The following is a 13,086-nucleotide window of genomic DNA, read 5'->3' as shown; positions in this document are numbered from 1 at the left end:
CTCGCCATCTAAACCCCAACAATTCCAACACAACTAGACGTAGGCTTTTACCTTCATCGTAAGGGGCCAAACTAGTATAAACCTCTCGTGTCCTTTGTCCCGATTAACCCCTTTAAGCTTCCTAGTTGCGATGGACCTACGACTAAGTCCTTTTGCTAGGACATCTTCCGTGACAATTCAACAACAGTTGGCGCCCACCGTGGGGCCAGCGCATGGTGGATTTGAGTTCTTGAAGGGCAACTTCAAAGGGCTCAAGGGATACGCTGTGGTCCGGATGACCAAGAGTCGTCGCGGCAAGCTCTACATCGATGATGAAGGCTGGGGCCCCGAGGCCGGCTCAATTGAGTACGGGTACCGAGTCCCCTTCGGAGGAATCCATGTCATCATCAGCCGGATCGATGAGTCAGACCCTGAACCGGACGTCTACACCAACCTCATCGAGATGGCGTAGTGCGCGAGATCCACCCGAGCTCAACCTGCCGTGAGGCATGCCTTCGTGGGTTGCATCCATGGAGGTGAGTCCTCTGAAGGATCAGTGGATGGCGGTGAGACGGCCATCTGTTCTGACGTTACATCATCAACAGGCAAGACAGATTCTTTCTATCAGCTGCAAGATGGCATGCTTGGGGGCTATTCAGATGGCAACAGTATTATGGACCCCTTTGAGCCGCCGAATCGAACTGGAGTCTTCATGGCTGGCACTCAACCCGGGCAGAACTCCACGGCTGCAGCAGCAATAACCATCGGGTCGGTAGCGGCCGGGTCAGGAGACCCCACACGCCCCGGCTCAGATGCTAATGGACCTCATGGATAAGTTGACGGCTCTGTTGACTGCTATGGTGGAGCCGGCGGATAAGGCTCAGCATGACACGGAGGTAGCAGGGCTACGTGAAGAGATGGCACAGGCCAAGGAAAATTTAGCAGCAGAATAGGTCAGGATGGTCGTGGAGCGGGCGGCTTTGGATGCTCATGCTCATCAGCTTCAAGCGGAGACTTTCTGGCTCTCGGTGGATCTGAACACGTCAAACGAGGTCATGAGGAGAAGGCACCACAAAACTCAGTCACGTCTACCTCTGACGTATGATCCTAGGAACCTTTTCCACACACCCGGGGCTGGTCCAAGTAACCCATCGGAGGCAAACCGAATTACGACGCCCGGGGCTAGGGCACCGGTTCAACCACGGGCCATGGAACCACCTCGTATGAATACCGCTCCGCCTCATTACACACCAATACCACCGGGTCACTTTTCTAACCCTTTGGAGAATCTCATTGCTGCGTCGGCCCGTTTGGCGGCTCTCCCGATGGAAGGCGACTCTGCGATAGCAATTGAAACACGAAGGGTGAGAGAACTTCTTCAGACGGCTCTGGCGCAGTAGGATGCGTACTCTTACAGTCGACACAGAAGCCATTCAACCCCTCGCCCAAGCCGGAGCCCGAGCTATAGCAGGCATATGGACTCAGCCGCTATGTCGAGCAATGCTCAATGTCGTAACCAACCGTGTAGGCATTAGCCAGCGCAGGGTGGAGCCCTTAACTTGGCGGATCAGGAGAGAATCCATCAAGAGGCTGAGCGGGCGGCTCAACTGGCAGCTGAGCAGGCGGCTCATCAAGCTTTTCCGGTTTATTCGGCAACCTCTGTTGAGGCAGGAGTAGCCACAAGAACAGGAGGTGTCCCTTTCCTGGTGCCGTCTATACGTAATGAGCGCTTGCCAAAAGACTTTATGGGGCCTCGTAAGGTGCCTAATTACACGGCTGACTTACATCCTGGGGCATGGATTGAAAGTTATGAGATGGTGATGGAGCTATTGGAGGTCGGCGATGCAACAATGGCTAAGTATTTCACTATGATGTTGGATGGAACGGCTCGCACTTGGTTGGAAGGGTTGCCACCCAATTTCATTGGCTCATGGGCGGAGTTAAAGGCCTGGTTCATTCAGAACTTCAAGGACACATGTAAACAACCTATGTCAATCATGGACCTGACTAATTGTAAGCAAGAGGAAGGTGAGTCCACGACCCATTGGGTGCCGGCTCGACGGTCTTAATGTTGGAGAAAAATTGCCGTTTTGAACCTCTGAAATAGAAGCTGGGGTGGCTCAAGTGTGACTGTAATGACATGGGCCAGTTGATGGCGGCCCTGGTCAAATATGCTGATTCTGACAGTACCAAGGATCCGGTGTCTGATGAAGAAAAAACAGGGAAGGGAAAGAAGAATGGCAACGGCAAGGGTCACCAGCATAACCTGGCGAATCAAGGAGGTAATAAACGTAAGGCTGACGAGTTTGTGGCTAACACCAATACACAGGGCAAGAACCAACGCCGCAAGGGTAGTCCACCTCCTCGGTCAGGTGAGTCAGGCCCCACCCTCGAGCAACTACTGAATGAACCTTGTCCAAGACACGGCACCCGGGAGAAGCCAGCTACCCATCTGTGGAAGGACTATACGATCATGAAGGCATTTAAAAATTCCAACATGTTTGATGGTAGCCATGGACCGGACGCCGGTTCAGGCGGAGGCGGCTTTCATGGTCGGGCGCCGGTTCAGGCGGAGGCGGTTTTCACGGTCAGGGCCATCCGTGTAACTAGGATGGTTACAATCAGCAACCCGGCCAAAGTAATCAGCAGCAATAGTCCAGGTATCAGAGCAACCCAAAATAGTTGAATAGTGGGCACACTACAAAAAAATACACTTCTGTGATGATACGTGTTTGTCCCAGTAGGCCGCGTTTTTTGTCATGCATGTACATCCATGACGATTTTATGACAGAATCAAGATAGTCATACTTGTGTTGTCATAGAAGAGTTCCATGACATTACCAAAATTATCATCGCGGAAGTGTGCACTTCCATGACAATAAATCGCGCGTCACATAAGTGCTTTCGTCAAGGGTGACCAACACGTGGCATCCACCGTAACGGAACGCCGTTAAGCTATCAGGTCGGGTTTTGGATCCGATAACCCGTTAACAGCCCCGACCAATGGGGATTTTCCAGGTGTAAAATCATCATTGGTTGGAGGAAACACATGTCGGCTCATCGTTGGGACAGATGGCATCCACTCATTGGACAGAAGGCTCCTATGATACGTCGACACGTGGCACGGCCCAACAGAGGCCCATTCCCGTGAAAGCCTGTTAACGGCTTGTTCGCATATAGCCCATTTACAGCCCGCTAACCCAAGGCCCGTTACGCCCTATCCGAATTAGGCCCAGTAGCGTCATCTGGGCCATCCAATATGATTCCAGCCCGTTTTCACTTCTGGCCCATGTATGGCCCATGACGTCTTTAAGCCCATATGAGGCCCTATGTAACTCTTGGCCTATTAACGGCCCGTGGTGAAACCGGCCCGTAGTGAACGGTGTATCACTTTACACCCATTAACGGCCCATGGTGAAACTGGCCCGTAATGAACAGTGTATCACTTTATACCCATTAAGGGCCCGTTATTCCGTTGGGCCGTTTCTAGCCCATGTTATCTTTCGGCCTTCTCAGAGCCCATTTATTCTTGGGCTCATTTCCAGCATTCGTTTACGTACGGCCCGTTACTGTCATTTTCTGCTTGGGGCCAAATTCAGCCTGTGGTTACAGTCGGCCCGTTTGTGGTCCGTTAATACGTTGGGCCGTTTTCATAGCGTCATCAAATACGGCCTATTAACGATGGCCCGTTATGGTCGGCCCATGAACGGATGATTCCAACTCTAGCCCGTTTATGGCCATAATGCGGCCTGTTATTGGCCCATGTTTGGCCAATCGATCATACGACCCATATAAGGCCCATTGATGATACGGCCCATAGAAGGCCCATTGTTTCTACGGCCCGTAGAAGGCCCATTGTTTCTCCAACCCGTAGAAGGCCTACTGTTTCTACGGCCCGTAGAAGGCCCACTGTTTCTACGGCCCGTAGGAGGCCCGGTGTCACTATAGTAAATATTAGCCCATGGTTATCGTGGCCTAGTTTTTGAAAATAGGTTATTGCAGCCACTGCAAACCGCGGAAAAAGAACTGCACTGACTACAAGCAAACAAATAAACAAGACAACAAGGAAATAAATAAGCAAGCAACTTATGCTAGGCTATCACGGCTATTACACATATTACATCCACTGGGCATCAAAGTTCGCCACCAGTGCAAATATACGGAACAAAGCAGCATATAAACGCTGCAGCAAAACAAGTCCAGAACTGAAACCACTTCAGAAGAGTTCAAGAAACAATATCCTGGGTACCCATAATGCTGGCAAGATTCTTAGCAAGCTTATTAACTTTCTCTTGTTTGGCGCTTAAATCCTCCAGCGCTTGCTGTTGCACAAGAAAGTATGCATTTGAATTTTGCAAGGACTTCCTCAGTCCTTCGGCTTCTTGCCGCAGCATAGCTGACTGATTCCTTTCAGCTTGTAGCTGAGACTGAAGAAGCCGAAGTGATTTAGGCAGCGAGTTCGAAGAGCTTGTGCCAGCGGTACTGGCCAGTAACTCGAACACTACATCAATGCAGGACTGTGGAGTTTTCTCACTGTCTACAAGATCATTTTTTATCACCTTTCTTGGAGAACAACAGGGTTGTCTCACTATCTTGAACCTTATATGCATTACTTTCTCTACCATCGCATAGTGGGGCGCTCTTCTCCAATATTCTGTTTCCATACTACAAGAGAAACAAGCAGACACATCATAGGTTTAGCTTGTAGTATACGGAACTCATTTTGGTAAACCGGTTCAGTAGTAAGGTGGACATGATAATAGCATGAAACAAACATATATCTTTGTACTATGGTCACTGTATTGTCCATACCATTCTAGTTTATGTTCCCTAATCAAGATAGAGACACAATTCAACTCATATATTTTTAAGACACATCATCATAGACAGAATATAAGTGTGAGAAACTACACAGCATTGGCAGCACTTGTAATGTGCATCACATGAGAACATAACTGTTTATACAACTTAAACTGAAATCACTTGTAATGTGCAGTCAACCTGGGTGTTTGTCTCACATGAATTGGAAGAACATAGGAATGGAGAAACTAAGTGATGCGACGAGTGTACAACCTCTTTGGCATAGCCTTGTGGACCTCAGCATCATTGGGTTGGACGTGGAGGATGGTGATGATGCTGGTGTGACTGTCGGGGGCGGGGAAGAAGATCCGAGGCCTCTGGAAACGGCGCCGAGGGTACTGCTCTGCTGTGATGGACAGTTCCGTCGTTGGAGCAGCTTCGCTAAGGTGTACGGCGACGAGGCTGAAGCATGATAAGACAGACAACGTTAATCTGAAGTGGGACCCTAATATCATCTGCAATAGATGATGTAAAATACATCACCAAAAAGTGCTAGATGTAAAACGCATCAGCCGTGCCACAGCCGCTCTGACAGATGCTGTAAGTACTGTTCACTCTGAATTTAACTGAAGAAAATGAACTTCACAGTCGAAACTGAATTTTACTGTCGAAACTGATTGAACTAGTAACAGAGTATTGCAATAGATGTTTAGGGCGTTCGAGCACTAGTACCAGAGAAGCAGTGATCGAAATCAACAGACGCTCGAGTACGGAACGCACTAGCAGAGAGCAAGTCGTGCAGTAGCACCGCGAGCGAGTGCTAAAGCAGCAACTCCTGTAGCTGCCGGAGGTCGTGCAACAGCAGCAGCAGTGCAAGTGAGAGCAAGAGCAGAGCAGCAGCACGAACGAAAGCAGGAGCAGAGCAGCAGCGTGACCGACAACAAGAATAGAGCCGCAGCGTGAGCGAGAGCCGGAGCAGCTGCAGCTAGTGCCGTTGTGGAAGTCGCCGCCGAGGAAGCAAACGACATGTGGGAGAGATGCCGTGGATGATGTGGCAGGCGACGGTGCCGTCGATGGAGACACGCCATGTCTGCTCGGTATCGAGCGCCGGCAGCCCCGTGAGATCGAATAAAAGATAAAATGCAGTGGTGAGTGCAGAACCTCCTTGGTGGCGTCGAGTTGGCCTCGGCTTCATCGGAGGAATTGGTGAGGGTGCTGCGGTTCCGGTGGGGCAGGTCAAGACGGCACTGTGGGGATTGAGGTGGCGCGATAGACAAGGCGAACGTCGGGGCAGCTCCTTGGAGGTGGAGGACGGGGCGGCTGATCCGGCGGGACGACGAGATCGACAACGGATCCTCATCCGGTGCGGTGGATGAGGGACGGCAAGCTATTGCGGTGGACGATGTAGTCGGGGAAGAGTCTCCGGCTGGGCGGCGGTCGGGAGGCCGACGGAGGAGCGTGGGGTTTCACGGGTTTTGGCGGCCTCGGTGTACAAATGGGGGGGGGGGCGAAGGGGGAGGGGGAGCCAAGCTTAGGGACGCGCTTGTCCGAAATGTAGGGTAAGTTACCAGCGTACCCCCACTGGTTTTGACACCGCGACGTGGAGCTTCATTTCCGGCTGAGGGGTAGAAGGGGGATTTCACGTGTCTGGGCTGCGGGAGCGATTTCGGATGAGGAGGGAGTTCTCGTGCGCGTCCAAATTTCGGGATAATATGGCGCGGTGCTGGTTGAAGAAGCGGGAGTTTCAAAGCAGGTGAGACAAAAGATACTCGAGCTTGAAAATTTCGGGATAACAAGGTGCGGATTCCTTGTTTGGCAGAACAAACTTAACATGTAAAAAAACAATTCATACAAGACACAAGGGAGTCATGTCCCCTTTTACTATATTGCTATAGATGCCATTGAAAAAACTACAAGAAAAATGTAAAAAAATCGGGAGAACAAGATTACCCTGCACAGTACCAAATCAATTCCCACTTCCCTCAACAACAACAAAAAACAAATCAATTCCCACCAAAGAAAGAGTAATGTCCCTTTTTATATGATTACATATGCCATGATCTCGAATTTCAATTTTTGAATCCATGTTATGTTGAATTCGAATATATCGTTAGGTGACCTTGCGGTTTATAATTGATGTAGTCATACATTTTGATCTTCCATCATATATGAACATTTTACTCCACCATGTGAACATATATATTGTCGTCTACCATATGGACTAAATTTGAATCAATTTTCCTTATTTGAATACGATTATTGTCAAGTTATACAATAATTTAAATATTATCTTGATAAAAAAAAACATACATATAGTAGTAATCATATTTCACTATGAACTACATGTACCATATGCTCTCCAATTCAAATATTTGTATCCATTTTATGTTGAATTCAAATCATAGTACATTATTGATCTAGGTAGCGAGATGTTTGGGATAATCTAAACCCTGTTTTCATACGTTTAATTTTTGGCTGAATTGGGACAAGTTTTGGTATAAGCCTCTTGCAAAACCGGAGATTCTCTCAACAAGCCTCGTGGTTCCGATAGGGAACGTGTCACCTTTGTGTGCAAAACGATATACGCTGCCTCCCCCTGATTTTATTTACAGAGGCAACATAGAACTATATGAGTGCCCTGTTAAATTTTGGAATTATTTTGGGTTCATTTGGCCTTTTTATACATTAATTGAGTTTCTGGACTTTTAATGTGCATAATCTAAATATGAATTGCATGCACATGCTCCGGTGCACCAAAGTGGGTTGAAAAATCACATGTGTGTCCTTGGTTGAATTTCTAGGTACCATGGAAGAAATGAGAATGAAATTCAAACATCTAGGCGTCATGACTCGGCCGAGAACATCGAGAAACTTTGATTTTAAATTCATGTAAATCCAAAACTCGCCTGGAAATCATGAAACTTGGCACGGTGTCATGTCATGGCACTAACATGTTGAGGTAAAAAAAATCGGGCCGACTTGGAAGCTCGTGGTTCTAAGACGGAACGTGCCACCTTTGAGTGTGAAACGATATACGCTGCCGCCCCTTGAGTTTCTTAACAAAAGCAACATAGAACTACATTAGTGCTCTGTTAAATTTTGGAATTATTCCCGGCTCGTTTGTCGTTTTGTATACATTAATTGAGTTTCTGGTCATTTAATGTGTAGAAGTCAAATTTGAACTACAATCACATGCTCTCGTGCACCAAAGTTGGTTGAAAAATCACATTTGTGTCCTCGGGTGAATTTCTAGGTCCCATGCAAGAAATGAGAATAAAATTAAAACATCTGGGCATCATGGCTCGGCCGAGAACATTGAGAAACTTGGTTTTAAAATTCTTGTAAATCCAAAACATGTTTGAAAAAATCATGAAACTTGGCATGGATGTCATTTCATGGTACTACCATGTTGTGGTAAAAAATTGGCTGAATAGGAACAGATTTTGGTATAAGCTTCTTGCAAACCGAAGCTTCTCTCAAGAAGGCTCGTGGTTCTGAGAGGGAACGTGCCACCTTTGAGTGCGAAACGATATACGTTGTCCCCCTTGAGTTTATTTACAAAGGCAACATAGAACTACATGAGTGCCCTGTTAAATATTGGAATTATTCCGGCTTCGTTTGGCCTTATTTACACATTAATTGAGTTTTTGGTCATTTAATGTGCATAATTCAAATTTGAACTACAAGCACATGCTCCCGTGCACCAAAGTTGGTTGAAAAATCACATTTGTGTCCTCGGGTGAATTTCTACTCCCTCCTTCCATCTATATAGGTCCTAATGCATTTTTCGAGGCTAACTTTGACCAAACGTTAGAGAAATAATATATGACATGCAACTTACACAAAGCATACCTTCAAATTTGTATGTCAAAGGAGCTTCCAATAATATAATTTTCATAGTATACATCTCATGTGCTATTAATCTTATCAATAGTCAAAGGTTGTCTTGAAAAACACAATAGGCCCTATATAGATGGAAGGAGGGAGTAGGTCCCATGCAAAAAATGAGAATAAAATTCAAACATCTGGGCATCATGGATCGGTCGAGAACATTGAGAAACTTGGTTTTAAAATCATGAAAGTTGGCATGGTGTCATGTCATGGTAGTACCATGCCGTGGTAAAAAAATTGGCTGAATAGGAACAAATTTTGGTATAAGCTTCTTGCTAATCGGAGCTTCTCTCAAGAAGGCTCGTGGTTCTGGGAGGGAACGTGTCACCTTTGTGTGCATAATTCAAATTTGAAATACAAGCATATGTTCCAGTGCACCAAAGTTGGTTGAAAAATCACATGTGTGCCCTCGGGTAAATTTCTAGGTTCCATGCAAGAAATGGGAATGAAATTCAAAATTCTGGGCGTCGTGGCTGGGTTGGAAACATTGAGAAACTTAGTTTTTTAATTCCTGTAAATCCAAAACACGGATGAAAATAATGAAACTTGGCTTGGTGCCATGACATGGCACCAACATGCTGTGGTAAATTTTCAATCCGATTTGCGAAGGCGCACACATTAACAATCAACAATTTCATTTTGGAACAAGTGTTGTCACGTTACAATCGGAAACACAAGTATTATTGAAACCATGGGCGTTCTACTTACTAGTACCATTTACGTGCCGCCACGCGTCCCCATTTTTTATTAGCTAGGAGGCGCCGTGCAGGGTAGCTATTTGAGTATGAGAGGTGTGCGATCAGACCCCTGCGCGTGCTTATTGGGAGGAGAGCCCTTTGACCTCCATCTGCCGTCCACCTCTCTCCCAAGGTGTCCATTAATGGCGCTCGAGCCTCTGTTTAATGGCGTGGCTATGTCTCACTCGACTGAGATTTAAGAGAGAAAAAAGAAAATCTGAAAGCACAGATCTTGATGTAAGATCCGATGGACCTATATAGCATCTACTGCGACTTATAGCAAGACTGATGAATATATAAGGACGATTAATTTTTTTTGATCAAAGAAGGGCTTGCCCCTTCTGATTTTCATTACTGAAAACCACCACAATTCACAAGAAGTTCAGCATAACTCCAGCCTAACACGAAGGACTAAAGGCTACCGGATTGAAATCGCAACATCCCAAGAGGCCAACAAAGGCCAAACATCCGTGCTAGAACCCAACATTTCACAACTGACGACACAATCCACATCCTAAACTGATTATTACATAAAAAAACCAGGAAACTGAAGGAAGCCCAGCAGCAACTAGAAGAACAGCAACGCCAGGGTCGCCATAGCAAGAGTTTTCTTCATTCCAGCCTCGCAACATTGATCTTCCACAGAAAGATAAGGACGATTAATTGTCTTACATAATTAGAAAGATAATTTAAAAAGCCACATGCGGCTACGCCCGAAATACACAAGGGCAAAAGAAGAAGGAAGACAAGGATCTCGCTCGCTGATCTCTACTTTCTTGATGCGTTGCTGCAGGCCGCGGGAACTAGTCTCCACGGCGAGCGGCAATGAGCTCTTTCGTGTCCTCAAGACGCTGCTTGAGAACATCCACGGATTCCTCCACCAGCCTTTGGCGCTCGTTTCAAAGCATGTTATTCTCGTCCATAAGTTTCTTGACGATGACGCCGGTCCTCTTCAACAAGGCACTGGTCTCCTCCTGCTGGTCTGCACTTCGGACGATCTTCTCCCTTAGCAGGTCGCGCTCGTCCCGGAGCCTCTCATTGCCCTCCCTTAGTTGCCGGATGACGCTGGTAGCCTGTTCAAACGAGGCTTTCATGTCGTCCTGCAACCTCGCCCAGCCGGAGATCTGATCCATCTGGCTATGGACGATCGTATGCATGCGCCTGTAACAGTTGTCGCCTTCCCGCGAGAAATTTTCCCAGGCAACCGTGGTGCGGCGGGACATCTCTATTGCATTCGTGGCGCGGCGGGACATCTCTGCTACTTCCGCGGCGCGGCCGGACCAGTCTGCTGCATCGACGACGCGGCGGGACCTCTGTGCTGCTACTTCCGCGCGGCGGGACATGTCAGCTGCTCTTACAGCGAGGCGGGACATCTCTCGTGCTTCCGCTTCCATGCTCGTCTCTCCCTAGTGGCAATCTCTCGACCCAGAACTCATGCTGGCCATGGCAGACGCAAGGGAAGGGTGCTTAATGACTTGTTTGTTTTTGTGGATGAGGAGTTGAGGAGGAATGTGTAGTCATCTTGGCATACTAGTATTTGTAACCGAGTACTAATACGCTCCTAAGTGGGAAACCGTTTAGGTTGTGATCGGTGTGAACAGGTTTGCAATTCAATATAGCGTGGAGTAATTTGGAATGTGACGAGACGCAAGCTCAAAATTTATTGTCAGTTCTAGTTTTGAAGTGCGGCACTATTCCCGGATGGAGTACTTCTTTTTCTACTCATTCCTTTCCGGTTTTATAGGGCTTATCTCAAAATTTTAGTTTTTCCATTTTATAAGGCTCAATTTGGTTGTTCCCCAACACATGTTCAGATTCCAAGGTGCATTAAATCATTGCATGCAAGTATTAAGAGAAAATTGACCAATGCATGAATGCAATTAATGCATTGATAAACATAATTTTTTGAGAAAAACAAGAGCATTAATTAGGTGCTTTTGCAAACTACAGAAAATATTCCACCACTCACCATCTTGGTTGGTGAGATTTTTGAATTAAGCCCTATAAACCGGAAAGGAGGGAGTACTGCTGTGTATGGGCAATAACTGGCACCGTAGTATACATATCTTACGGTTAATGGGGCGTTCGACAGGAATAGCCGCGTGCCGAGCTCTAAGCTAGTCTTTTTTTCAGACGCATTAAACCTATCTCTCGGGACTTCTCGCACGCACCATCGTGCCACCCACAAAAACTTGTACTCTGAGTTTAGTAGTACGTTATACAGGAAGAGAAGAGGTGCACGCACGCACTCACACACACGTCTGTTTTTTCTCGAAAAGGAGGATGATGACCCCCAGCCTCTACATCTGGGAGTCACACACGCATCTGTAGCTACGAATTGTAGTGTTCTCAACCATCCGATTGGCTCTATCATGGATGTACCTATATACTAAAACATGTCTAGATACATCTATATTTTGACAAATGGAAGGCATGTATTGTGGAACGGAGGGAGTGCTTGTCATCAAAATGGATAAAAAGGGACGTATCTAGAACTAAAATACATCTACATACATCTCCTTTTATCCATTTTGATGACAAGTAGTACTTCTTACCCAAAGGAACTTTATATCCAAGAGACACAAAATATCCGTTCGACTGTTGGAAATTACTGATCTGATGTCGAAGTAATTGCTGCATCGCCACCAAAACCCACCATTTCTTAAGCTAAAGTAGACCAAGGTAATCCCGATATTAGCATATTAGTAAGATAAACAGAAGGCACTTTAGAAACATTTAGGACGTGATCTTGTCAATCTGAATGTGGCGGGCCTTCTTAGCCGCAAACGGGCACGGGGCATTTGCAGGGCGTGAGCGGAGACACGCTCTGGTGATCGGCGAGCTTGTGGTAAGTGACGTAGAGCCCACAGCCTTCGTGCGGGCACTCCACCCTCACCGACGAAAGGACGGAGTCCACCGCCGTGTTCTGCACGTCATAGCCACAGCCGTGCTTGCACTTCTGGCACTGTCGCTGGTTCCCGGGGCGCTCGATGCGGCAGTCCATGCAGGCCAGGTGCCCTCCCTTGCACTACAGAAATCAATCGAACAACACATCAATCAAGAAACCTGCACCTTGCTCAATCAGCCGAACGGACGAGATATATTCGAACCTCATACACTGGAGGCGTCAAGGGGCGAAGGCACAAGGGGCAGTGGAGCACGATGAGGTCCATCGAGACCTTAGAGAGCTCCATCGTCGGGTCCTGTTCGGTCTGCATGATCTCGCCCTCCTCGTGCACAACCATCTCTCGACTTGGGCCGGGGTATTACAAAGCTTTACCGTCACATATTTTATACTACTTCAAGGTGCATTAAATCAACACATGCTGTCGGTGTACTAGAGTAGGGGTACCCTAGTATCCCGAACTTGTGCACGGGCAGTCGCAGCGTTCCGCGGCAAGGCTTGTCGGGTGACCGCCAAGGTCCTCCGTGGTTCCTTTGGAGCCATTCAAGAACAAAGTGTCTAAGCCAAGGAGACAAGACCCCGGCAAAAGGAGCTTGCCGGGAAGGCCAACCAAGGCAAGGCGCTTAAGGAGACAAGACCCCGGCAAGAGGAGCTTGCCGGGAAGGCCACTCAAGGCATCTCAAGAAACTTGCCGCGGCGCACCTCGCGCCCCGGCAAGGCCCGGTGAGCGACAAGCTCCCGGACGCGACAAGACAACAACCGCGGCAAGGCGCT

At 47.5% G+C, this 13,086-nt stretch overlaps 1 protein-coding gene across 1 annotated transcript; it reads right to left on the bottom strand.

Annotated features, from left to right (window-relative positions):
* Positions 1 to 12,183: 12,183 nt before the first annotated feature.
* On the bottom strand, positions 12,184 to 12,601 carry LOC147986281 (putative E3 ubiquitin-protein ligase SINA-like 9). Its single transcript, XM_087541945.1, has 2 exons — positions 12,518 to 12,601; positions 12,184 to 12,435 (listed from the first exon to the last, which is right to left on the bottom strand). The coding sequence occupies exons 1-2, from the start codon at positions 12,599 to 12,601 to the stop codon at positions 12,184 to 12,186; spliced, it is 336 nt and encodes a 111-aa protein (XP_087398071.1).
* Between the last annotated feature and the right edge of the window lie 485 nt (positions 12,602 to 13,086).

The sequence above is a fragment of the Triticum urartu genome, chromosome 2A (genome assembly GCF_056163025.1).
Source record: "Triticum urartu cultivar PI428250 chromosome 2A, HENAU_Tu73, whole genome shotgun sequence".
NCBI lineage: Eukaryota > Viridiplantae > Streptophyta > Magnoliopsida > Poales > Poaceae > Triticum > Triticum urartu.
Note: the sequence above shows the minus strand (reverse complement) of the source record. Positions and strands in the feature narration are given on the sequence as shown.

Bases quoted from the DNA above. Each gene is read 5' to 3' on its own strand.
- LOC147986281 (XM_087541945.1), bottom strand. From the start codon at position 12,601: ATGGAGCTCTCTAAGGTCTCGATGGACCTCATCGTGCTCCACTGCCCC. The intron at 12,436-12,517 runs GTTCGAATATAT...TGATTTCTGTAG, and splicing joins TGACGCCTCCAGTGTATGAG to TGCAAGGGAGGGCACCTGGC.